The following is a 27,729-nucleotide window of genomic DNA, read 5'->3' as shown; positions in this document are numbered from 1 at the left end:
TACAATGGGATCCTTTTAATTGAAATAACTTTAGCAGAAACATACACTTTTTTCTTTCATTGAATTAAACATTTATGAATGTTAAATGAGTAGCAATGTCTTTAAAAGGGGTCAGGGAAACAGTGAGGTGGGAAAACAACAGAACTAGACAAAAAAAACAATAATAGTTAAGTCTCAGAAACAATTTCCAAACGGCACACAATGGACACAAGGCTCACATGACTACCAGGACATTAGAGAAAACCTGGATCTCGTTGACCAGTGACTGTCAGCAGTCAGACAGCAGACGAAGAGGAGCAGGCGTGATCACTACATTCAACACACACCCGGTGTTGTGACCAGAACGGAGCCCCGTCACTGATCCACTCAACACCACCTGTGCGGCCATTTCTGATAGTACAGCAGACGTTTATGACATTTGAAAGAGGAAACGAAGCAACAAAATAACAAGAATAAAGCATACAAATCTCATAATTTGAGTAAAAAGAGGTCTGCTTAAGTAACTAAGTGCTAGTCGACCGCTGTAAATCACATGGCTGGTGCGTCTCGATCAAAGACCAGAGGTGTTGAGACAAGTCCTGAATTAAAAACAGGGTTTAAAAATCCGTACCTACACACCTTTTACAGTGATTCATTCATACATTTTCTCTGTAGCAACTTTGTGTTCTGTTCACAACGATCCCAGTCAAAAAAGAAAAAGAAATAGAGCAATACTAGTTAATTTCACTGAATTACAGTTAAAAAGTAGTACTCCCTCCTGCATCGCTTTTTGTAAATCCAGAGTAGGTTTTTGAGCTCTGAGTCGGAAAAACTCTGTAGTGTGATATCGCCAATCATTCTACTGATACCGATGCACGTCATGCTCGTTTACATTTGAGTGCTCACACACACACACACACACACACACACACACACACACACACACACACACACACACACACACACACACACACACACACACACACACACACACACACACACACACACACACACACACACACACACACACACACACACACACACACACACACACACACACACAAACACAAACACAAAATGCAGACATTCAGTTTTGGTTGTCCCACCTTTTCTCCAAGCACACAATCACATTGACAGAGAAACAGCTTCATTGTTTACCCCCCCCCCCCAGTAGGACCACTTCAACACTATTGGTAACAGCTAGTTACAGAAAAGAGCACTTGAATAAATCACAGACATATGACTCCTTATAAACTGTAACAATGAGTGAGAGAAAACTTTTGTTTCTCATTTGTGAAAACAAGAATCACGTCAGTGTTTTTTTCTTCTACCCAGCAGTGTGAGTGAGTGGGTTAGTGTGAGAAGGACGAGGGGGGACAGAGAGGGGAAAAGAGGGAGCGACAAACAAAGAACAAAAATGAGAGAGCGAGAAAGAAAGAAATTGAGTGTAAGAGATCAGTGTCTCAATTCCATCCAAATCAGAGGAGCAGTAGTGTCCTATAGGTCCTAGTCCTCTCTGTGAGGAGCAGTAGTGTCCTATAGGTCCTAGTCCTCTCTGTGAGGAGCAGTAGTGTCCTATAGGTCCTAGTCCTCTCTGTGAGGAGCAGTAGTGTCCTATAGGTCCTAGTCCTCTCTGTGAGGAGCAGTAGTGTCCTATAGGTCCTAGTCCTCTCTGTGAGGAGCAGTAGTGTCCTATAGGTCCTAGTCCTCCCTGTGAGGAGCAGTAGTGTCCTATAGGTCCTAGTCCTCTCTGTGAGGAGCAGTAGTGTCCTATAGGTCCTAGTCCTCTCTGTGAGGAGCAGTAGTGTCCTATAGGTCCTAGTCCTCTGTGAGGAGCAGTAGTGTCCTATAGGTCCTAGTCCTCTCTGTGAGGAGCAGTAGTGTCCTATAGGTCCTAGTCCTCCCTGTGAGGAGCAGTAGTGTCCTATAGGTCCTATTCCTCTCTGTGAGGAGCAGTAGTGTCCTATAGGTCCTAGTCCTCCCTGTGAGGAGCAGTAGTGTCCTATAGGTCCTAGTCCTCCCTGTGAGGAGCAGTGGTGTCCTATAGGATCACCTTATAGGTACTAGACCAGGGCTGCCCAACCCTCTTCCTGAAGATCTACTGTCCTGTGGGTTTTCAGTCCAACCCTCTTCCTGGAGATTTACTGTCCTGCAGGTTCAGAGTCCAACCCTAATTTACCAGTTCTGATTCAGCTAGTTAAGGTCCTGTTGAGCAGCTAATTAGTAGAATCAGGTGTGTTAAATTAGGGTTGGACTGAAAACCCACAGGACAGTAGATCTCCAGGAAGAGGGTTGGATTGAAAACCCACAGGACGGTAGATCTTCAGGAAGAGGGTTGGACTGAAAACCCACAGGACGGTAGATCTTCAGGAAGAGGGTTGGGCAGCCCTGTACTAGACCTTCCAGTGAGGAGCAGTAGTGTCCTTTAACACCACCTATAGATTATAGTTATCCGTGCGTGGATGATATGCTACTGCTGCTGATGTTGACGACGTGAGGTATTGACTGAGGTCCTGTGCAGTTCACAGGCTGCTGTTGTGCGTGACTGTAGTGTAGGCGGGGTTTGAGCAGACAAGATGGCTGCAAGACTAGGCACTTAAATCCCCGCTGTGACCAGAGATCCATTGGCCTATGTGGAGTCTCAAGCTTGCAGTCTTTTTTTTACAAGAAAGTGTGTGTGTGTGTGTGTGTGGATGAGAGTGTGAGCTGATGCGCTATGCATATCTTCAGTGTGTATGGTAAAGACAGGGTCACTCTCGTATGCTGGCAGAGTAAGAGAACTGGGGGAAGTGTGCTGGCTGGTTGGGGATGCCACAGTCCAGGTTGGTATCTAGAACACGAAGAACACACTCAGTCAGTCAACATCACCTCTAACGACACGCTTGGTGACATATTGTGTCACACACAAACAGGCACACACATGAACTCACACTTGTCTGGAGGCGTGACGGTGATGGTCTGTGCCGTGAACTCGTCGTCGAAGTAACGTGTATCAGTCACTGACGTCACCTGAGGCTTGAAGGGTGGAGTCAGCTGAGGAGGAAGAGAGCGAGCAGTGATTGATTGGCAAATGGTCTGCTTGGCACTCAGCATCAAGAAGGATTAGGGTGTAAGGCCCTGCGATAGACTAGTGTCCTGTCCAGGGGGCGTACTTGTATATCAAGCTGCCTCGCCCTACAGAAACAGGCTACTTACTTTACTTATTTATGATGCAAGGTCATTCAGGGATCAGTCAGACGGCAGTCGACGTGGACTAGCCCATTGTGATATCTGATCTGCACAGCATGACTGCAAAAACGGCGGCAGGTAGCCTAGTGGTTAGAGCGTTGGGCCAGTAACCGAAAGGTTGCTGGAATCGAATCCCCGAGCTGACAAGGTCAAAATCTGTCGTTCTGCCCCTGACAAGGCAGTTAACCCCCGGTAGGCCGTCATTGTAAATAAGAATTTGTTCTTAACTGACATGCCTAGTTAAATAAAAGGTCACATAATTTTTATTTTTTAATCAAAGACCTGGAATGGCACCATTTATTGACTGACTATCAGTAGCGCCAAGCTATCAGCCTCCAGTCACTCACCTTTCTATCTACCACGTCCTGCCAGTTGATGGAGCTGAAGAACTTGTGGGACATCACTTCTTTGGCATCATCCGGTCCTCCCCCTAACCTGTCAAGAACAAAAATCAGAGGTTGCTTCAAATGGTGCGCTCACGTTTGGTGCACTGCTTTTCTGAAGAAGAGCATCTCACGGTTTTTTTTGTCAGAAAGCTCAACCAAAAAAAAAATCATTTTGGTCACATATGCTACTGAATGTTTTGCTGTAAGACCTGGAACTTTGATTTGGGAGCACCAGTGTGCCGAGGAAAAGAGAACAAACCGAGCATAAACCGAGCGCTTGTTTCGAGCCCAAACCGTTCAAAAGTTATGACCCATATTATCTTGGCTACATTTTTTTTTAGTTTTTTTTTTTAGCAGTGACAGGCCTCATTTTTACATTCAAAAACCATCTAACAGGCAACTAAAACTAGTCGCGGGCCACTAACCATTTGTTAATAACACCTTGTTCAGTCATTTTACCTCATTAGTTAGCTAGCTAACATCCTGGTAACTTTACCAGTATAAGCAACCATTTCGTGGCACAGAAAGAAAGGAAAATGGATAGCTTCTTCTGGAGATGTGCTTCAAAAGTAGCTTGAATTCATATAGGCCAAATGTAGACTATATACACTGACTGTACAAAACATTAGGAACACCTAATATTGAGTTGAACCCCCCTTTTGCCCTCAGAACAGCCTCAATTCGTCAGGGCATGGACTTTACAAGGTGTCGAAAGCATTCCACAGGGATGCAGGCCCATATTGACTCCTTGTTTCCCCACAGTTGTGTCAGGTTCAGTTGAAGATACTACTTCAGTGCTATTTAATAAATATCCATGTTTTCTGAACGAACAAACAGTTTGAGTGTGTACTTTGGACATACAAAGCATGTGCGCGCGCACGCACACGCACACGCACACACACACACACACTTGTTTAACTAAAAAAATAAAAATTACCTCACACTCAACGTCAACAAAACAAAGGAGATGATCGTGGACTTCAGGAAACAGCAGAGGGAGCACCCTCTATCCACATCGACAGGACAGTAGTGGAGAGGGTAGAAAGTTTAAAGTTCCTCGGCGTACACATCACGGACAAACTGAATTGGTCCACCCACACAGACAGCGTGGTAAAGAAGGCGTAGCAGCGCCTCTTCAACCTCAGGAGGCTGAAGAAATTCGGCTTGTCACCAAAAGCACACAAACTTTTACAGATGCACAATCAAGAGCATCCTGTCGGGCTGTATCACCGCCTGGTACGGCAACTGCTCCACCCACAACCGTAAGGCTCTTCAGAGGGTAGTGAGATCTGCACAACGCATCACCGGGGGCAAACTACCTGCCCTCCACCCGATGTCACAGGAAGGCCAAAAAGATCATCAAGGACAACAACCACCCGAGCCACTGCCTGTTCACCCCGCTATCATCCAGAAGGCGAGGTCAGTACAGGTGCATCAAAGCAGGGACCAAGAGACTGAAAAACAGCTTCTATCTCAAGGCCATCAGACTGTTAAACAGCCATCACTAACATTGAGTGGCTGCTGCCAACATACTGACTCAGCTCCAGCCACTTTAATAATGGAAAAATTTAATAAATGTATCACTAGCCACTTTAAACAATGCCACTTCTATATGTTTACATACCCTACATTACTCATCTCATATGTATATACTGTACTCTATACCATCTACTGCATCTTGCCTATGCCGTTCTATACCATCACGCATTCATCTATTTTTTTTTATGTACATATTCTTATTCATTCCTTTACACTTGTGTGTATAAGGTAATTGTTGTGAAATTTTTAGGTTAGATTACTCGTTGGATATTACTGCATTGTCGGAACTAGAAGCACAAGCATTTCGCTACACTCGCATTAACATCTGCTAACCATGTGTATGTGACAAATAAAATGTGATTTGATTTGATCTAACCTTGTGGGGGGACACAATTGATTCCCATTCAAAATCTTATTTTCCCTAACCTCAACCTTTAACCCCTAATCCTAACCTTAACTCTAAACTCCCTAGAAATAGCCTTTTTCCCTTGTGAGAACTTAGTTTACACACTTACACTTAAGCAGATACCCAGCCAAACACAAACGGGGTCCTCCCTGAGCAGGCCTGTCAGTCACACCTCCCACCCCAAAGCACCACGTACCTTTGCTTGGGATCCTTTTTGAGCAGGCCGGTGAGCAGGGCCCTGCCCTCTGGAGCCAGGTTCTTGGGGAATCGGATCTCCTCCATGAGGATGAGCTCAAAAAGTCGCTCGTGGTCTTGGTTGTAGAAGGGCAGCCGACCGCACATCATCTCGTACATGACCACGCCCAGACCCCACCAGTCCACCGCCCGGCCGTAGTCATTGTCCTCCAGCACCTGGACGGGCAGGGAGGGAGGGAGGGAGGGAGGGAGGGAGGGTTGTTCACAGTGCAGGCCTTAATGCTCAAAATCAGACAGACAAAAAAACTGTCTAAACAACAATTTGCAAGTGACCAGATTGGATTTGAGTCACTTCAAACTGCCACTTTATGGGGTCTTCAAAATAAATGTTCCAGAGGCAATCTATTGCCAAAATTACCATACAGTATGAGGTATCTTTCTACCTAAATACTCACTGCATTAACATAAAACATGAAAACAATGGATTATCAGTGGATAAACCAACTAATCTTAAGGTAATAAATGGCCCCAATAAAAACAAGTGGTTCTTCCAGGAACAGTCTAAAATGGCCTCTCTCCTTGTCTCACTTCCTGCATTTGTACTGTTACAAAAAGAGAAGACATTTTGCAACGGAAATGGAAAAAGTTATTCCCTATTAGTTTGTGTTTTCTTACGCTTGGTGCTTAATGAAAACAACTAAGGTTGTATGACAACTGTGTAGCATGTGCTTGTGCCACTAGCCATGCCCAGCAGCGGGCCCTCACCTCCGGCGCCAGGTACTCCGGGGTGCCGCAGAAGGTCTTCATGGTGGCACCGTCCGTGATGCCCTCCTTACACAGCCCAAAGTCTGTGATTTTAACATGTCCGTCATTGTCCAGCATTAGATTCTCCAGCTGAGAAGATACAGCGAGACGGATGAGACATTAGAACAGAGTTTCAAACATTATTGAGACAGTCATAACATTATAGAAAGAACGACAGCCAGTTTGAATAGTTGGAGCGGGGAATTTAACCCCAGCCTCCAGTGGGGAGAGGAATGTGTCTAAGCTGGGCGTGTGGCACCATTATTATCACCATTATTATCACCATTATTATCACCATTTAGGAAAATCACATGACTGAAGTATGAAGGCAGAATGTGTTTGTCACTTGGTTCAGGAAAACCCAAATCCTTAGATGAATATTAAAAAAGGACGGATGACTATGAAAGCAGGACAGAATCTTCAGTGCCTACCTTCAGGTCCCTGTATACCACGTCACGAGAGTGGAGGTACTCCAACGCAGATACGATCTCAGCACCATAGAAACGGGCCCGGTCTTCCGTGAACACACGATCCCGAGACAGGTGGAAGAAGAGCTAGAGGGAAGAAGAGAGCAAAAGAGAGTGAAAAAAGGAGGATTCATTTGAGATGTTTTGATATAACAGTTTCTCCATTGCTTGAACACTTTTAATACAGCCCAATAAAAATGCATGTGTTTGCCAAAACATCACATCTCTTGCAAAATGCACTTACACCATCACAACTTAAAAATACCTTTCACAAAATTAGCCAAATCCATTCAAACGGTATAGTATTTAATCGAATGAGAAGGTTCATGTCACCATATTGATTTGAGTCATTTAGCAGACGCTCTTATCCAGAGCGACTTACAGTTTAGTGCATTCATCTTAAATGGCCAAGTGTAGCCAAAAACATTTTACTGTGTTTTATATACATTTCCACACTGAGGTTGAAATAATAATGTAACATTGTCAAAATGATGATAATGCCCTTTAAGTGTGAGAGCGGTTTGAAAAAAACACCTGAAATTTCAGCCTGTATTTGGGGGGATGGAGTTTTGGCCTTCCATGGTGACATCACCAGGCAATAAATTAGTTAATAGACCAATTAGAAAGAGAGTTCCAAACTTCTCTGCCAATAACAACTAGTTTTCCCCTCCCCACTCTGACCACTCCCAGACAGTCCTAGCTAAATTTGTGGTTCAGAAATTGCTCTGTTTCTTTTTGACCATTTTAATTGAAAACACAGTAAGATTCTTAATTGTTACCCAGAAATGATTTGATATTGAAATAAAAACAGCTGCATTGGCCCTTTAAGATAGCTAGATGAGACAACCACATATCACAGTCATAGTAACTACCAGCAAAGTCGGTGATAGTAAGAAAAGACAAGTGCAAAGTCAGATTCACCCTCGTCTTAATCCTGGTCCTGGGGACACAAAGGGGTGAACATTTTGTTTTTTGCCGTAGCACTGTTTTGCAAAAAGTGTCTTGTAATAGAGATTTGTGTCTACTGTTTTGCAAAAAAGTGTTTATCATTTGCATTTAGTGTGAAAACAATGTGAAATTACAATCTGTTAATTATTGTTTTGGCCATGTGGATCCCAATGTTCAAGCAATCGAAAAAATTGTGTGTGTGCTCATGTATATCTGTGTGTACATTGGGACACCCACCTCTCCTCCGTTGGCATATTCCATCACAAAACATAATCGGTCATGAGTCTGGAAAGCGTATTTCAGTGTCTGGAAGGGTGGAAGAAGACAATTGATCAATGTCCTCCTATTAGATCAGATGTTTCTTTATCGTCTGATGTTCACAGATATTTGCGTTAAGTACCAGAAAATATGCTGTGATAAGAAAAGATTAACAACAAAAATATAGAGACATGTCATAGGCTAGGCATGACAAATACAAATTCATGAAAAAAGGCAAGACAAAAATGACAGCTTTTACCACCAACAGCCCAACTCCAGTCCTCCAGTCCCCCCAACAGCCCAACTCCAGTCCTCCGGTACCCCCAACATCCCAAATCCAGTCCTCCCAACAGCCCAACTCCAGTCCTCCGTTCCACCCAACAGCCCAACTCCAGTCCCCCCAACAGCCCAACTCCAGTCCCCCCAACAGCCCAACTCCAGTCCCACCAACAGCCCAACTCCAGTCCCACCAACAGCCCAACTCCAGTCCTCCGGTCCCACCAACAGCCCAACTCCAGTCCTCCGGTCCCACCAACAGCCCAACTCCAGTCCTCCGGTCCCACCAACAGCCCAACTCCAGTCCCACCAACAGCCCAACTCCAGTCCTCCGGTCCCACCAACAGCCCAACTCCAGTCCTCCGGTCCCACCAACAGCCCAACTCCAGTCCTCCGGTCCCACCAACAGCCCATCTCCAGTCCTCCGGTCCCACCAACAGCCCAACTCCAGTCCTCCGGTCCCACCAACAGTACACATTTCTGTAGTAAACCCGGGCAAGCACGCCTGATTCAACTTGTCAACTAATCATCAATGAGATGAATCAGGGGAGTTTGTCTGGGGCTACAACGACAAAGTGTGCCGTTAGGGGTACTGGAGGACTGGAGTTGGGAACCACTGCTACACAGGACTATACAGCACGTGTGGGTGTTCTGTTCTGGACCAGCACATGTAATGAGGTGAGAGGAACACGGAGCACTCACCGTGAGGAAGGGATGCCGGGTGTTCTGTAACACTCTGCTCTCTGTAACCGTGTGTGCTACCTCGTCCTGGACACACAGATCAGAGGGTCAGCCTTTCACAGCAACACATACATAAGAATACCATCATGGCTCAGTCATTGTGAAACAGATTCCCTCCTTCACAAATCACTGAAGTCAGGGTATGTTCAGAAGGTATTACTGGAAACACAAGACATTCCAAATTTGCGCGTTGGCGGCTTCTCGTATGAGATGAAGCCCGGCGACGCAAGTGTTAAGACAACGTTAAGAAACACAACATAATAGAAACAATTAAAATATCCTTTGCTTATAACATATTATAACATAAATATACCACGGCTGTCAGCCAATCAGCATTCAGTGCTCGAACCACCCAGTTTATAAAACAAAATATACCACATACTATGCACAATAAAGAACAATTAAGACTACAGAACAGGCCTAATGCATACGGATCGTCATTCCCCAATAACAAACTGATGGCCAGTAGTCACCACTGTAAAGTGGTATAGGTTAGGCCTATTTCGTTACCTTAGCGATGATGACCTCCTTGCGCAGGATCTTCATGGCGTAGTGCATCCCCGTGGCTTTCTCCTTGACCAGGATCACCTTGCCAAACGTGCCCTTCCCCAGCAGCTTCAGGTAGTCAAAGTCACTCATCGTCTGACAACACAGAGACAGGGTTGGACAATCAACTAGCTTATCTTGGGTGACCCAGCCCAGCCAAACACATTCACAATGGGCAGGATGGACAGTGGTAGTGATGATGAAGTGTGATACTTTACTAAACAGATCAATCACACACCTGCGCAGGAACAAACCAGGATTCAACCATTGTGGAAGAACAATGTGTGAGTGAGCATGTGGTTTATCATGTCATTCAATTAGCTTGTATTTGTGTGACACTTACCTTTACCTTGTAAGCATTTGTATCTGTCATATGCACAGTATATGTTACTGCAAACACACTCACCACTTTGGAGTTGGTCTTGGACATGGCCACCTCCATCTCCTCCATGCTGCTGCTGTCGCTGGGAGAACCAAACAGGTCCATGGGCTCCTCCTCCTCTCGTACCTTCAACCCATTGGCCACTGCCTGGATGGCACGCATCCACCCCTCTCTGACACACAATGTCCAATTACTACACCATAGTGAGCTTGTAGGATTCCTTTGAACCACTAAGAGTTTGTCCATGACACAGACAGAAACATATCCCTCCCTCCACCTCTGTTGACTACTGTTATCCCTCTTCCCCACTGCCTACCTACCCTTTCCATTGGCCCCTTCTCACACCTCATAGTTACCCAAATCCCCTCCTCACCTCTCTGCATTGCTTTCTACGTGGAAGGTCCTCTCGATGACAGTGGTCCACTGCAGGCAGCGGATAACGAACGTGTTTGGCTTGGGCCGCTCCGTTTTCATCAGCTGGCATTCTGGGACGAAAGAGGAGACAGAGAAGAGGGATCAAGGTTTACAAATGTTTTAATGCCTCAATCCATTGTTTTTACCTCTGTTGTTTCATTTACAAAGTGTGAACTGTGAAGACCCCCAAAGCAACATCCAGGCCTGCAAACACCAAAACACTCCATTTAAGTGTTCTGTACAGAGGTGGTGAGAGGACAGCAGGTCCTGCTCTGTAAACCCTGCTACAGAACCAACACTGCACAGAGTCACCTGTGACATCATCAACAATAGTTTTCACTTTGAGGGACCCTCACCTCCCACTGAGAAATTGTTGAGAGGGGGCAAGCTCTGGTCGGACAGCTCAGGCTTCTCTTTGTAGCCGATGAAGGAGCCGTCACTCTTCAGGATGAAGTAGCGCGGCCTCCAAGTCTTGATGTACTCACCTGCACAGAGAAACAAGTGGGCTTGAGTGCACAGCACCCGAAAACTCTCATAACCTAGTCTCTGAGGTTAGGCACAATGCACATTCTATGGCAGCTACATAGTTCGGATTAGAATGTGTCGAGACATGTATGGCTTTGTCAGACGATGTTATTGAAATTGTGTTTGAAAGTGATTTTATTACATTTGCTGTGAATAATAAGAAACGGAGGGTCCTCACCTCTCTTGTGGAGCCATCCTTCCCTGACTACGCTGGCCTCATTCATAGTGAAGGGTGGAAAGGTTGTGGAAGGGGGTAGAGGTGAGGAATGGGAGGGGTAAAGGGAGGGGGGCCTGGGTAACTGTTGGACTGGTCAGGAGGGTGTCAGTGTAAACATTGCCCCACCACCTAGACAAAACATAAAACACAACATGAGAGAATATTAAATGACAGCTAGCCTACATGTGTTTGCAAGACATAACCTACACAGACTACGAAGAGATGAGCAGAGATTGACAGTGTTTTGCATCCAAGATGATTTTCCCAGCAAAAATATTATTGGCACCTAACCTGTCTGGCTGAATGACAAAAAACTCAAACTTAGCTTGTATTTGACAATGGGGCAAAACGAGGGGTGTAGTGCTGCCGGGGCGTGAGGAGTGGCGTGCCCTCACTGTTTTCTATTGGAGAATACACGGAGCTGGTAAAACTATTTACGGAAAATGTATTCTGATAAATTATACTACCACAAAAATTCCATGAAAAACAATAATGTTGGCTTCTTCCCTGTGCTCTCACTGTGGTGGCGACAACGAGTAAGAACTATAGGCTACATGTGCGTGATGCGGAGGCCCGTCGGATGCTTGACCACTTTGGCCAATCAAAACTAAGAAAAATAAATCCTAATTCACAGTGGGTCTGCCTTGATGTTCATAAAACTCCACGGACCCTCTCTTGCGCAGTGGAACCCAGAACGATTTGTGACCACTTGGTTATGGTGACACCGTTCTGCCGAGGACATCCAACCCAGTAACCACCGCAAAGCCCTCTCTGGAAGTTGCTGCAGCCCTGGTTGGGAAATTTAGCCTACATTGGATATTGGTTGAGACGCAGGGCCCATTCTACACTGAACAAGAATATAAACCCAGCATGTAAAGTGTTGGTCCCATGTTTCATGAGCTGAAATAAAAGATCCCAGTAATGTAACATATACACAAAAAGCGCATTTATCTCATTTTGCACAAATGTGTTTACATCCCTGTTACTGAGCATTTCTCCTTTGCCAAGATAATCCATCCACCTGACAAGTGTGGCATATCAAGAAGCTGATTAAACAGCATGATCATTACACAGGTGCACCTTGTGCTGGGGACAATAAAAGGACACAAATGTGCAGTTTTGTCACACAGCACAATGCCACAGATGTCTCAAGTTGAGGGAGCATACAATTGGCATGCTAAATGCAGGAATGTCCACCAGAGCTGTTGCCAGACAATTTAATGTTAATTTCTTTACCATATGCTGCCTCCAACATCATTTTAGAGAATTTGGCAGTACGTCCAACCGGCCTCAAAACCACCTGTAAATATGTAAACATGCCAGCCCAAGACCTCCACATCTGGCTTCTTCACCTGCGGGATCCTCTGAGACGAGCCACCCGGACAGGTGATGAAACTGTGGGTTTGCACAACTGAAGATCTTCTGCACAAACTGTCAGAAACCAATTCCGGTAAGCTCATCTGCGTGCTCGTCATCCTCATAAGGATCTTGACCTGACTGCAGTTCAGCGTCTTAACCAACTTCAGTGGGCAAATGGCCACTGGCACACTGGAGAAGTGTGCTCTTCACGGATTAATCCAGGTTTCAACTGTACTGGGCAGATGGCAGACCGCGTGTATGGCGTCATGTGGGTGAGCTGATGTCAACGTTGTGAACAGAGTGCCCCATGGTGGCGGTGGGGTTATGGCATGGGCAGGCATAAGCTACAGACAACGAACACACACGCATTTTATCGATGGCAATTTGAATGCACAGAGATACTGTGACGGATCCTGTCATGCCAGTCATCCGCCGCCATAACCACATGTTTCAGCATGATAATGCACGGCCCCATGTAGCAAGGATCTGTACACAATTTCTGGAAGCAGAAAATGTCCCATTTCTTACATGGCCTGCATACTCACCAGACATATCACCCATTGAGCATGTTTAGGATGCTCTGGATCAACGCGTACGACAGCGTGTTCCAGTTCCCGCCAATATCCAATAACTTCTCACAGCAATTGAAGAGTAGGGCAACATTCCACAGGCCACAATCAACAGCCTGATCAACTCTACGCGAAGGAGATGTGTCACACTGCATGAGGCAAATGGTGGTTACACTAGATACTGACAGGTTCTGATCCACTCCCCTATGTTTTTTTAAGACACCTGTGACCAACAGATACATATCTATATATTTCCAGTCATGTGAAATCAATAGATTAGAGCCTAATTTATTTATTTCAATGGACTGATTTCCTTATATGAACTGTAACTCTGTAAAATCAAATATTTTTGTTCAGTGTCAGGGTGGGCAATTGGAAGTTTGATTTGGGCCAAGTTGGAAGTAATACTGCATTTAGGTTATAGTTTATTGAGATGAATACACCACACCAAAAGCTTGATTTTTATGGCTGTTTTAAAACACATTTCCCACAATTCTAGGTAGTAATAAGTTATGTTCACAACTTGGTCAATTGATAACATGTTTAACATACGCAAATAAATTCAATGAATTGATAGTTCACCTCTGTTTTCTTTTATTCCGTAATAGGGTATACTGTAACCATGTGTTAAAGCTAATCAAATCAACGTGTATTTGATACAAAGATGCACAATACAATGAAATGCCTACTTGCAATGAAGCTCTCCTTGCAAACAGTGCAATGATATCAAGCTATATGTATTTACATTAGGATATAGCCTACAAATAGCTATACCATTAGGCTATAGGCCTACTGCAAATGATTGTTTGTTCCTGAACTGGGAGGATGGCAGAGCTATCCTTCAGCATCACGAGTTGATTCAACTTCTTTAACATCATTGCACGATCCAGGCGCTGTCCTTTCAGCACCATTGCAGGGCGCTCACCTCATCAAGATCGGTTGCCTATGGCTAATAATCATACTCATCACTTATTATTATTATTATTACAAATAGAAAATTCACTTCTCACAATGCTGCTCATTTAGTAAAGTTAGATCAAAGCCGAAGCAACGTCTAGCAATATCACAATTATTAATTTGCATTTGACATAACAGAACCAAATATAAAACCATAGCACAGTAGGCCTATAAAGTTACCGTTACACCAAAAACACCTACTGTAATTTATAACGATATTTTAGAATGGTTAGCTGAAGCTGAATAGTCAACAAAAAAATTGCATGAGCCAAAACAGAACCCACCACTAGGCAGGATATATGCATTGATTGAAACAAAATACAAGAAAGGCTAATAGTTTGTTAACACCATCTGCTCTAATTCTCTCCCGAAACAACAGTCATTCGAGAATATCTAAATGCATATTCCCGTGAAACTGATTGAGATCAATGAAATGATTGGCATGGAGATTAAGTTTGAACGTCTCAACGGTAAAACGTGAATAATTATAATTCAAGATTGACAGTGATGATGGCTTATTTGGAAATTAGGAGGCCTATGCCTAACTTGGTGTTTGAGGATATTAAAAAACTCAAATGTTTTTGAGACGATGTGTGTGGGCATAGGCAGACGTTGCAATTGGAGGATACATTGTATATAATGATAGGCTATTCAATTGTTTACATCTGTCGGTACAAACTTTGATTGGGGAAAGTATGACGTATATTTTTTTAACGCGCTCCCTCACCTAAAAAATAAAAGAACTATACCACTGGGCAAGACTTGTGCTGCAAGAACAGATAACGCTCCTTTAAAAACAACTGGGAACTCGTTAATCTCCGACTTCAGTGCGTTCAAGACAACTGGAATCTCGGAAAAACATTTTTGAACGGTCATCCAACTCGGGAACTAGGGCCTCTTTCTATAGCTCTGTCTTTCCGACCTGAAGATCAATGACTTCATGACTTGACCTCGTAATTTTCCGAGTTCCCAGTTGTCTTGAAAGCACCAATGGATCAGAGAAACGTGCCAGTGGGTACCAGCAAGCACACCAGCACAGCGGAATCAAGTGTTGCAATGCAACGGGTGTACAGAGCGCAAACGACATCGAATTGGCCAGCTAGGTAGGCGCCTAGCCGACACGCAAATCAGCTGTCAAACCTATAGCTAACTAAAACCTGTTTTGCTTGAGAGCTAGCTAGCTACTCAGGACAGGCTGAAACTTGATATCTGTATATAACGTTATATATATATATATATCTGGAGCGCAATGACTAATCAATAACTGCTATTTTGTTGACAATCAATGTGTAATGGATCGACGATGGTGCATCTGACTGTAGCTAGCTGTAATAAGAATAGCAAATGAAATTCACTTAAATAGATAGGGTTAAATTGAAATGGCAGGGCACAAACGGTCTGAATGTTGGATAGCCACTTCTATCTCGAACTAGCTAGATCAGCTAATCACGTTTTTGGTAAACAGCTCACACGACACTAACTTTAGTATCATCATAGCAGCTAGCTAACGTTAGCTAGTTGGCAATCTGTTAGCTGGCAAGCCCAGCTTCAACTCTGAACAGGGACTGACAACAACACCTGTCACTTTTCCACCCGCAACTTAAAACGTACACGTGTAACTTCTTACAACTTAACTTCACCATTTACTCTTTATCAAGGACCTAGTTAGCCTATATTGTAAACAAACAGAAGAAACCTCTTATAACCTTTGACGTTAGCTAGCTACGCTAGGTTCCAGTTGCACCCCACCATGGTCATGGCCTCTTGAGAACAAGTAGACACCGATGAACCCTGTCTGTTTCTCGAGTACGATATGGGAATGGCCCACCGACTAACTATCTCTGCAACAAGGACGTCTCAGGATGGTTGTTTTCAGCAAGTTATCGATCCTGCACCTTTTATCCATGTGTAGCTAACGTTAGCTAGTTACGTTACCTGAGTTTCGCCTGCTTGCTGCAGTGGTGTTTGCGAAGAGGGTGCACTAGTATGAGCCGTAAATAGCATATACATGCGTATTTATACGCTGTTTTCAAAACTTAGCCCCACGTTGTTCTTGTTTATTTGATAGACTCAATCCAGTACAGATACAATCTTTGTTACAGGCCATCCAAGAAGGAATCCCAAACAGGCAACAACAACAAAACAAAAAAATACGTAGTTGGGACACGTTGTACGTCAGCCCGAGCAGATGTCCCCCTGTCTGGGCCCGTGGCGAAACGGCCATGCTATACGGGATCCTTGGAACGTCCCTACCCCCCATTTAAATTTAAAATGGTTATCAAATTATATTTGTCACATACACATGGTTAGCAGATGTTAATGCGAGTGTAGCGAAATGCTTGTGCTTCTAGTTCCGACCATGCAGTAATATCTAACAATTAATCTAACAATTTAACAACTACCTTATACACACAAGTGTAAAGGAATGAATAAGAATATGTACATAAAAATATATGAATGAGCGATGGCCGAACGGCATAGGCAAGATGCAGTAGATGGTATAGAGTACAGTATATACATATGATATGAGTAATGTAGGGTATGTAAACATTATATAAAGTGGCATTGTTTAAAGTGGCTAGTGATACATTTATTACATACATTTTTCAATATTAAAGGGGCTACAGATGAGTCTGTGTTGGCAGCAGCCACTCAATGTTAGTGATGGCTGTTTAACAGTCTGATGGCCTTGAGATAGAAGCTGTTTTTCAGTCTCTTGGTCCCTGCTTTGATGCACCTGTACTGACCTCGCCTTCTGGATGATAGCAGGGTGAACAGGAAGTGGCTCGGGTGGTTGTCCTTGATGATCTTTTTGGCCTTCCTGTGACATCGGGTGGTGCAGGTGTCCTGGAGGGCAGGTAGTTTGCCCCCGGTGATGCGTTGTGCAGATCTCACTACCCTCTGAAGAGCCTTACGGTTGTGGGTGGAGCAGTTGCCGTACCAGGCGGTGATACAGCCCGACAGGATGCTCTCGATTGTGCATCTGTAAAAGTTTGTGTGTTTTTGGTGACAAGCCGAATATCTTCAGCCTCCTGAGGTTGAAGAGACGCTGCTGCTCCTTCTTCACCACGCCGTCTGTGTGGGTGGACCATTTCAGTTTGTCCGTGATGTGTACACCGAGGGACTTAACTTTCTACCTTTTCCATTACTGTCCCGTCGATGTGGATAGGGGGCTGCTCCCTCTGCTGTTTCCTGAAGTCCACGATCATCTCCTTTGTTTTGTTGACATTGATTGTGAGGTTATTTTCCTGACACCACACTCCGAGGGCCCTCACCTCCTCCCTGTAGGCCGTCTCGTCGTTGTTGGTAATCAAGCCTACCACTGTAGTGTCGTCTGCAAACTTGATGATTGAGTTGGAGGCGTGCATGGCCACACAGTCATGGGTGAACAGGGTGTACAGGAGAGGGCTGAGAACGCACCCTTGTGGGGCCCCAGTGTTGAGGATCAGCGGGGTGGAGATGTTGTTTCCTACCCTCACCACCTGGGGGTGGCCCGTCAGGAAATCCAGGACCCAGTTGCACAGGTCGGGGTCGAGACCCAGGGTCTTGAGCTTAATGACGAGTTTGGAGGGTAATATTGTGTTAAATGCTGAGCTGAAGTCGATGAACAGCATTCTTACATAGGTTTTCCTCTTGTCCAGGTGGGTTAGGGCAGTGTGATTGCGATTGCGTCGTCTGTGGACCTATTGGGGCGGTAAGCAAATTGGAGTGGGTCTAGGGTGTCAGGTAGGTTGGAGGTGATATGGTCCTTGACTAGTCTCTCAAAGCACTTCATGATGACGGAAGTGAGTGTTACGGGGCGATAGTCATTTAGCTCAGTTACCTTAGCTTTCTTGGGAACAGGAACAATCGTGGCCCTCTTGAAGCATGTAGGAACAGCAGAATGGGATAAGGGTTGATTGAATATGTCCGTAAACACACCAGCCAGCTGGTCTGCGCATGCTCTGAAGACGCGGCTGTGGATGCCGTCTGGGCTGGCAGCCTTGCGAGGGTTAACACGTTTAAATGTTTTACTCACGTTAGCTGCAGAGAAGGAGAGCCCGTACCCGTAGGTTTTGGTAGCGGGCTGTGTTGGTGGCACTGTATTGTCCTCAAAGCGAGCAAAGAAGTTGTTTAGTTTGTCTGGGAGCAAGACATCGTGGTCCGCAACGGGGCTGGTTTTCCTTTTGTAGTCCGTGATTAACTGTAGACCCTGCCACATACCGCTCGTGTCTGAGCCGTTGAATTGTGACTACTTTGTCTCTATACTGACGCTTAGCTTGTTTGATTGCCTTGCGGAGGGAATAGCTACACTGTTTGTATTCGGTCATGTTTCCGGTCACCTTGACCTGATTAAAAGCAGTGGTTCGTGCTTTCAGTTTTGCGCGAATGCTGCCATCAATCCACGGTGTCTGGTTGGGGAATGTTTTAATAGACGTTGTGGGTACAACATCACCGATGCACTTGCTAATAAACTCACTCACCGAATCAGCGTATTCATCAATGTTATTGTCCGACGCTATGCAGAACATATCCCAGTCCACGTGATCGAAGCAATCTTGAAGCGTGGAATCCGATTGGTCGGACCAACGTTGAACAGACCTGAGCACGGGCGCTTCCTGTTTTAGTTTCTGTCTATAGGCTGGGAGCAACAAAATGGAGTCGTGGTCAAATTTTCCGAAAGGAGGGCGGGGGAGGGCTTTGTATGTGTCGCGGAAGTTAGAATAACAATGATCCAGGGTTTTGCCAGCCCGGGTCGCGCATTCGATATGCTGATAAAATTTAGGAAGCCTTGTTTTCAGATTAGCCTTGTTAAAATCCCCAGCTACAAATTTAAATGTATATATATATTTTTTTTTTTCATTTTTTTTTTCACCTTTATTTAACCAGGTAGGCAAATTGAGAACACGTTCTCATTTACAATTGCGACCTGGCCAAGATAAAGCAAAGCAGTTCGACACATACAACAACACATAGTTACACATGGAGTAAAACAAACATACAGTCAATAATACAGTCAATAATACAGTGAAAAATAAGTGGTTAAAAAATGGTTAGGATAAGGGTTAATGCAGTGTTTCCCAAACTCGGTCCTTGATTATTAGTGTTGATTGTTAGTGCTAGGGCAAAAAAACATGCTCCCCTTGGGGTCCTGAGGATCGAGTTTGGGAAACCCTGGGTTAAGGTTAGGGTTACGTAATGGTTAGGGTTAAGGGTAGAGGTTGAGTTTGGGGTTAGGATAGGGACGTCCCAAGGATCTCGGATTGCCCGGGACCGTTTCGCCAGGGTCCAGACATATAGGGGGACAACTGCTCAGGCTGACGCAACTCGTTCACACACATCTCCACCCAGGGAGTCGTCCCATACTTCTACAATTTCGAGGAAGACACCGATTGCCCTCTGAAGCTACTACCAGAGTATGTCTCGTGGAGACACCCAACACTCTGAAGATGGTACGAGAGTGCTTCTCTGTAGTTGTGGAGACACCTAACACTCTGAAGATGGTACGAGAGTACTTCTCTGTAGTCGTGGAGACACCCAACACTCTCTGAAGATGGTACCAGAGTACTTCTCTGTAGTTGTGGAGACACCTAACACTCTGAAGATGGTACGAGAGTAATTCTCTGTAGTCGTGGAGACACCCAACACTCTCTGAAGATGGTACTAGAGTACTTCTCTGTAGTCGTGGAGACACCCAACACTCTCTGAAGATGGTACCAGAGTACTTCTCTGTAGTCGTGGAGACACCCAACACTCTCTGAAGATGGTACCAGAGTACTTCTCTGTAGTCGTGGAGACACCCAACACTCTCTGAAGTTGGTACCAGAGTACTTCTCTGTAGTCGTGGAGACACCGAACACTCTGAAGATGGTACGAGAGTACTTCTCTGTAGTCGTGGAGACACCCAACACTCTCTGAAGTTGGTACCAGAGTACTTCTCTGTAGTCGTGGAGACACCGAACACTCTGAAGATGGTACGAGAGTACTTCTCTGTAGTCGTGGAGACACCCAACACTCTCTGAAGATGGTACCAGAGTACTTCTCTGTAGTCGTGGAGACACCGAACACTCTCTGAAGATGGTACCAGAGTACTTCTCTGTAGTCGTGAAGACACCCAACACTCTCTGAAGTTGGTACCAGAGTACTTCTCTGTAGTCGTGGAGACACCCAACACTCTGAAGATGGTACGAGAGTACTTCTCTGTAGTCGTGGAGACACCGAACACTCTCTGAAGATGGTACCAGAGTACTTCTCTGTAGTCGTGGAGACACCGAACACTCTCTGAAGCTGCTACCAGAGTACTTCTTTGTAGTCATGGAGACACTGACCAGTCTCTGAAGCTGCTACCAGAGTACATCTTTGTAGTCGTGGAGACACTGACCACTCGCTGAAGCTGCTACCAGAGTACATCTTTGTAGTCGTGGAGACACTGACCACTCTCTGAAGCTGCTACCAGAGTACATCTCTGTAGTCATGGAGACACTGACCACTCTCTGAAGCTGCTACCAGAGTACATCTTTGTAGTTGTGGAGACACTGACCACTCTCTGAAGCTGCTACCAGAGTACATCTTTGTAGTTGTGGAGACACTGACCACTCTCTGAAGCTGCTACCAGAGTACATCTCTGTAGTCATGGAGACACTGACCACTCTCTGAAGCTGCTACCAGAGTACATCTCTGTAGTCATGGAGACACTGACCACTCTCTGAAGCTGCTACCAGAGTACATCTCTGTAGTCATGGAGACACTGACCACTCTCTGAAGCTGCTACCAGAGTACATCTTTGTAGTCGTGGAGACACTGACCAGTCTCTGAAGCTGCTACCAGAGTACATCTCTGTAGTCATGGAGACACTGACCAGTCTCTGAAGCTGCTACCAGAGTACATCTCTGTAGTCATGGAGACACTGACCACTCTCTGAAGCTGCTACCAGAGTACATCTTTGTAGTCGTGGAGACACTGACCTGTCTCTGAAGCTGCTACCAGAGTACATCTCTGTAGTCATGGAGACACTGACCAGTCTCTGAAGCTGCTACCAGAGTGCATCTCTGTAGTCATGGAGACACTGACCACTCTCTGAAGCTGCTACCAGAGTACATCTCTGTAGTCATGGAGACACTGACCACTCTCTGAAGCTGCTACCAGAGTACATCTCTGTAGTCATGGAACCCCTTCTATATTGACCTCCAGAGCTGAATTCCATTAACATGATTTGGATTTGGATTTTTTTATTAATTTCTCAGTTGTGGTCATTCATATCAGCACCGTTTCCGTTCAGATAAACGTTTGCTACGTTTTATTCCGAATTTGTCATGCGTTTCAGAATAATATAACAACTTCCTGCCCGACTACATTGCAGACGCATGCCAGATCTTACAATGCCTGGATAGTTATAATTTATCCAACCCATTTATCCAAAATGTACATTAGCTGAATTTATTACAGTTGAGAGAAAATTACTTAATATAGTTGTGTGTGTGTGTGTGTGTGTGTGTGTGTGTGTGTGTGTGTGTGTGTGTGTGTGTGTGTGTGTGTGTGTGTGTGTGTGTGTGTGTGTGTGTGTGTGTGTGTGTGTGTGTGTGTGTGTGTGTGTGTGTGTGTGTTCATTTGTGGAAGAGTGGTTGAAGTGATCAAATACATTTTTGTGTCCACTGTCACGTTTATCTGTGTCAAATAATGACAAATGAATAATCAAGCTGGAGAATAATTTCAAACAAATATGTAACATCACTTTATTCATGTTTAAATGTTTCATTGACAATTGCCTGAACTGATACTCAAACAGATTTTTGTAGTGTTTTAAAACTTCAAGCTTTATGCCGACAGGTTTGGATCATTTATTTATTTAAACCTCACATAGACAGACCATCATCATTAGAGGATCATGTGGAAATAAATACCATCATTTGGAAACTGGCTGCATTCCCAGTTAAGGCCAGTGGTTGGAAGACATGTACTGTTTCTACTCTGTCAAGATGTGTTTGATTTAGGAGCAGCTCTAACTCCTTAGGCCTTGATCACACACCAATAGTGTCATTGCATGTGTGATGGAAGAATGCACTGTTCATGCAGAGGGTTGCAATTCCATTGAATTGGGGATAGTTTAACCAAAATATGCCACAAGACCTAGAATTGCCGTATGTGTATCGCACAAAAAAAGGTTCACTGTTATAAGCTAACTTTTTTTGATGAATTTAAGCAAAATTTCCCAAATACCAGGGCTTAATTAACTTCCCATGGAAAAATTCCGGGAAAAATCTGGAAATTTACCGAAAAGTTTCCGACCTTTGCAACCCTAGTTCCCTCAGAGATGTATTTTATTTTACTTTTTATTTTGTACAACAACAAAAAACATATACAGACAAAAACAATAGACAACTGTCCATTTACATGCATACATTTCCACAAACATTAATGACATTACACTTGCTCAGGCCCACATGTTCCCACCCAATCCACACCCAATGTTGTTTCTAATACATGTAAGACTCTGCCCCATATGACTTCAAATTGTGTTGTAATATTTCTGTCTGTAGCCAGATTCTTTCCAATATTTAAATAATAAAGCATTTGATTCTTACATTCTCTTAACGTTGGAGTATCATTTGACATCCAGTATTTAAGTAATAGCTGCTTCAATTTAAGTGACAAAAATAATATTGTCCAACCCATTGTGTATCTCAACACACACCCATATGCCATGTCTTGAAATATGTAGATAGACGGATTAAAAGTAAACTCGCATTGTAAAACCTCTGACAGTCAGCTTTCTAACTCTGCCCATAATGTTTGGACTTAATAGAACTCCCAGAAGACATGAATTACAGTGCATTCAGGAAGTATTCAGATCCCTTGACTTTTTCAACATTTTGTTACGTTACAGCCTAATTCTAAAATGGATTAAATTGTTTTCCCCCCTTATCAATCATAATGACAAAGCAAAAACAGGTTTTTGTAATTTTTTGCAAATGTATTATTAAAAAAAACTGGAAATATCAAATTACATAAGTATTCAGACCTTTTAATCTGGACTTTGTTATAGCGCCTTTGACTGTGATTACAGCCTTGAGTCTTCTTGGGTATGTCTCTACAAGCTTGGCACACCTGTATTTAGGGAGTTTCTCCCATTCTTCTCTGTAGATCCTCTCAAGCTCTGTCAGGTTGAAAGGGGAGTGTCGCTGCACAGATATTTCTCTCTAGAGATGTTCGATCAGGTTCAAGTTTGGGAGCTGGCTGGGCCACTCAAGGACATTCAGAGACTTGTCCCGAAGCCATTCCTGCGTTGTCTTGGCTGTGTGCTTAGGGTCGTTGTCCTGTTAGAAGGTGAACCTTCACCACAGTTTTTCATCAAGGATCTCTCTGTACTTTGCTCTGATTATCTTTCCCTTGATCCTGACTAGTCTCCAAGTCCCTGCCGCTGAAAAACATCCTCACAGCATGATGCTGCCACCACCATACCTCACCGTAGGGATGGTGCCAGGTTTCCTCCAGATGTGAAGCTTGGCATTCTGGCCAAAGAGTTCAATCTTAGTTTCATCAGGCAAGATAATCTTGTTTCTCATGGTCTGAGAGTCTTTAGGTGCCTTTTGGTTAACTCCAAACTGGCCACTCTACCATAAAGGCCTGATTGGTGGAGAGCTGCAGAGATGGTTGCCTTTCTGGAAGATTCTCCCATCTCCACAGAGGAACTCTGTAGCTCTGTCAGAGGAGAAATTTCCTCTGATCTGAAGAAACAAAAATAGAACTGTTTGGCCATAATGACCCTCGTTATGTTTGGAGGAAAATGGGGGAGGCTTGCAAGCTGAAGAACACCATCCCAACTGTGAAGCACGGGGGTGGCAGCATCATGTTGTGGGGGTGCTTTGCTGCAGGAGGAACTGATGCACTTCACAAAATAGATGGCATCATGAGGCAGGAAAATTATACGGATATATTGAAGCAACATCTCAAGACATCAGTCAGGAGGTTAAAGCTTGGTCGCAAATGGGTCTTCCAAATGAACAATGACCCCAAGCATATTTCCAAAGTTGTGGCAAAATGGCTTAAGGACAACAAAGTCAAGGTATTGGAGCGGCCATCACAAAGCCCTGACCTCCATCCTATAGAAAATTTGTGGGCAGAACTGAAAAAGCGTGTGCAAGGAGGCCGACAAACCTGACTCAGTTACACCAGCTCTGTCAGGAAGAATGGGCCAAAATTCACCCAACCTATTGTGGAAAGCTTGTGGAAGGCTACCTGAAACGTTTGACCCAAGTTAAATAATTTAAAGGCAATTCTACCAAATACTAATTGAGTGTATGTAAACTTGTGACCCACTGGGAATGTGATGAAAGAAATAAAAGCTGAAATAAATAATTCTCTCTACTATTATTCTGACATTTCACATTCTTAAAATAAAGTGGTGATCCTAACTGACCTAAGACAGGGAATTATTACTAGGATAAAATGTCTGGAATTGTGAAGAACTGAGTTTAAATGTATTTGACAAAGGTGTATGTAAACTTCCGACTTCAACTGTAACTGTTTATCAACAATTTGTGCCAAATAGTTTTTTTTATTAGAAAGAAAAAGGGCATATTTATGTTACTCCTCAAATTGTTCTCTCATAATTTGTATAGCTTTATTGCTGTAGGTGAAACAATCTTATATCTCGTTTCCACCCTCCGTACTACGCCCTTTTCCTGTTTCTGGCTCCACTTCACCATCTCTCTGACCCCCACGTCCCCTTATCGCCTCCCACCATCATCTCTTTTTATTTTCTCTCTTCCATTGTCCTCCCCCTCTCTCCCTCCCACAGTGGTTGTCCAGGTCCATCTCTCTCTGTGATCTCCAGGGCCAGAAGACTCCTGTTCCTGCACTGTGGACCCCACTGTCCTGAAGTACAGGAGCTACAGGCTATAGTTTGCGGTGGCTACAACCTACTTCAACACTGATCTCCTGCGCTACGGATTGAATCGAGCCCTTAGCTACAGATGTGTACCAGACACTTGTTTGACTAGTGCAGGGTTGATATTTGACAAGGAAAGGGGTGATGTCTGAGGTGTGACTCTTTTTTAGTTAACCTTTATTTAACTAGGCAAGTCACTTAGGATGTTCCTGATATGTATTCCGTAGTTATATGTCTAAAACAAATTAGTTAGCTTCTTATAACATCAATTGAAGTAGGCCATGAATGCCTATGACCTTACCACCAACATTAAGATATTACAATACAACTCAAACTTCAGAATTAAAAAGACAACAATGTGCATTTGAAATAGTATTTAATATGACCGACAACTTAAATACTGCATGTTCCTAGAACAAACAATAATTAGCCCAATAAGCCCGTCTGGTAGGTTTGAAAATATGTATTTTTTTTCTACCTTGATGTCAGATGTAAAAAGTCCTTAACCTTTTTTAGGCTTGCTATCATTCATTTTACATGAAAATCAAAATCTGACTGTTTGAATAGCTCTAACTTTTTCAGGGGCTATGTAACTTGAATATAAGAAAGATCCAAGGAATTTCCACAAAACCTACACACAGGAATATCTCATAATATTTATCTACAAAGTTTTACAGTGTTCTGTGTCAATTAACTGGTTAGAGCACTCAGAGGAATGAGAAAGCATTTGATGCAACAACTTTGAAACCATTATAAACATTCTAAAACATTTTAAACCAATATTGATCTAAACATTAAACACATTTAAGAAAACGACTACAGACAAAGGTTAAATCTAAAAAGCCATCGAAAGATCATGGTATTAAAACATTTGTTAATTTCAGATCTGATTCGTTTTTACACACATTATGACAAAAACACACAACCTCATGTAATGGATAACACACTGCTAAGTGATTTAGAACTACTTGAAATAAATCCATTAATCTAAGCTAGTGTGTGTCTGTAATTTGTTGTGAGGGATCTGGTGTTTGAATCAAGTCCCTCCAGTACCAGTTAGGATTGCAGCTGAAGAGTGAAAGCCATATTTCCTCCACGCTGGTCTAGCCATCTGTGTCTGTCCAGCGCAGTCAGTCTGTGTGGCTCCTATTCCACTGTGAGGGCCATCCTCTGAGCCTCCCCATACCTCTCTCCTAAGTTTGGGATAGGCACCTGGCATTGGGTCCCTGCCGTGAGGACTGGTCCTTTCAAAGCAAACAGCGATCACAGGAATGATGGGGTAGATTTGTTTGCAAGTTGCAGGCTGAGTTGTACACTCCAATACGGGAACACTAGTGAGCCTGTTAATCAGAATCAATTATTTATTTTTCCCCGTATAGATAAAAGCAGCAACGTTTGTCCATTCGGTAGGTGTTGAGTGCATTTGCTGCTGCTTTCCGTTTGTCACCAGTCTCCCCTCTTTGTGTGCATGATAATCTTCTTCTAAGTAATCTCTAAACTAAAAAAAACTAGTTCTTTTCATATGCAAAAAGTAAAAAATATTGATTGTGATAGACCCACAATCTAAATTCCAATACGAAAAACTCAATATATTAAATTAGAATTGGCAACAAAAAAACAACACTTGAGTTTTATTTGAAAAATATATATCGATATGTACAGATCCCATGTCCCAGGTCAGTCATCACTGAAAAAGAGCAAGAGCAGAGACACACATTCACTAGCAGACAAATAATACTGTACAATGACACTGTAAGATGAAATATAAGTTCTTAATCACCCCTAAAGGCGTCTGAATGGTTCCCATCTGAAACAGTTTGTGCATACATTATGACAACATTTTGTGCCATTTTTGTTCTTTATGGTATTCAGCAAGGGTTTTTTCGGCTGTTCCTGCACACACATGTTTTCTCCAGGCAAGCCAAAGTCGGTAGCTGAAGTCTACGCCCCTTCGTCGGTCATTGGTCAACAGTAGGGATTCTTCAATTAAGTGTTTGTTGTCATTCAACGAGAGACGACTCGCTTTCATACAATTTTTTTAATAGAAAAATACTGCACCAAACATCTTAGATGTAAAATTAGGCGACTAAGATCTCTTCGGCAAAAACGTCAAAATTAATGACAGATTTCTTGAGTTCTCAGATGAATGCTGACTATTTTGAGGAAGTGTATACTGACTACGGCTTCTCAAGATGGAAAAACAGTACTATTCCCGCTTTTTCTAGTTTTTCAAGAGAAGGCCTTTTAAGGGACTAAGCGAGGCACAGATGTTCACTTCGCTTAGCCGAGTTCTGCTAGGAGCAAACCCAACCTAGTATGTAGAGTTCTGCTAGGAGCAAACCCAACCTAGTATGTAGAGTTCTGCTAGGAGCAAACCCAACCTAGTATGTAGAGTTCTGCTAGGAGAAAACCCAACCTAGTATGTAGAGTTCTGCTAGGAGCAAACCCAACCTAGTATGCTGAGTTCTGCTAGGAGCAAACCCAACCTAGTATGTAGAGTTCTGCTAGGAGCAAACCCAACCTAGTATGTAGAGTTCTGCTAGGAGCAAACCCAACCTAGTATGTAGAGTTCTGCTAGGAACAAACCCAACCTAGTATGTAGAGTTCTGCTAGGAGCAAACCCAGCCTAGTATGTAGAGTTCTGCTAGGAGCAAACCTAGTATGTA

The 27,729-nt window shown here is 43.8% G+C and overlaps 2 protein-coding genes and 1 long non-coding RNA gene across 5 annotated transcripts in view; 1 reads left to right on the top strand and 2 right to left on the bottom strand.

Annotated features, from left to right (window-relative positions):
• Positions 1-16,428, bottom strand: LOC139552746 (RAC-beta serine/threonine-protein kinase-like). The gene is made up of 14 exons (XM_071364776.1): positions 16,132-16,428; positions 11,273-11,440; positions 10,926-11,054; positions 10,529-10,640; positions 10,180-10,327; positions 9,738-9,869; positions 9,189-9,254; positions 8,190-8,258; positions 6,969-7,091; positions 6,499-6,627; positions 5,735-5,949; positions 3,555-3,642; positions 2,910-3,012; positions 1-2,809 (listed from the first exon to the last, which is right to left on the bottom strand). The coding sequence occupies exons 2-14, from the start codon at positions 11,316-11,318 to the stop codon at positions 2,730-2,732; spliced, it is 1,440 nt and encodes a 479-aa protein (XP_071220877.1). The 5' UTR covers positions 11,319-11,440; positions 16,132-16,428; the 3' UTR covers positions 1-2,729.
• On the top strand, positions 14,911-26,054 carry LOC139552748 (uncharacterized). The gene is made up of 2 exons (XR_011670468.1): positions 14,911-15,299; positions 24,974-26,054. It is a non-coding gene; the product is annotated as an uncharacterized lncRNA (long non-coding RNA).
• LOC139552747 (collagen alpha-1(XXIII) chain-like) overlaps positions 25,423-27,729 on the bottom strand; it is a 32,474-nt gene continuing 30,167 nt past the window's right edge. For all 3 annotated transcript variants that reach the window (XM_071364777.1, XM_071364778.1, XM_071364779.1), the window contains one exon: positions 25,423-26,750. In XM_071364777.1, the coding sequence (XP_071220878.1) occupies positions 26,748-26,750 (3 nt within the window). In that variant the 3' untranslated portion in view covers positions 25,423-26,747. The remainder of the gene's footprint in view (positions 26,751-27,729) is intronic.

Source organism: Salvelinus alpinus, chromosome 24, assembly GCF_045679555.1.
Source record: "Salvelinus alpinus chromosome 24, SLU_Salpinus.1, whole genome shotgun sequence".
NCBI classification, from domain to species: Eukaryota; Metazoa; Chordata; class Actinopteri; order Salmoniformes; family Salmonidae; genus Salvelinus; species Salvelinus alpinus.
Note: the sequence above shows the minus strand (reverse complement) of the source record. Positions and strands in the feature narration are given on the sequence as shown.

What these genes read in the sequence shown, in the direction of transcription:
- LOC139552746 (XM_071364776.1), bottom strand. Translation starts at nt 11,318, where the DNA reads ATGAATGAGGCCAGCGTAGTCAGGGAAGGATGGCTCCACAAGAGAG. An exon ending in TGGTATACAGGGACCTGAAG is followed by an intron (nt 6,628 to 6,968) that starts GTAGGCACTGAA and finishes GTATCTTCTCAG; the next exon opens with CTGGAGAATCTAATGCTGGA. An exon ending in AGGACGTGGTAGATAGAAAG is followed by an intron (nt 3,013 to 3,554) that starts GTGAGTGACTGG and finishes CTTCCTCCTCAG; the next exon opens with CTGACTCCACCCTTCAAGCC.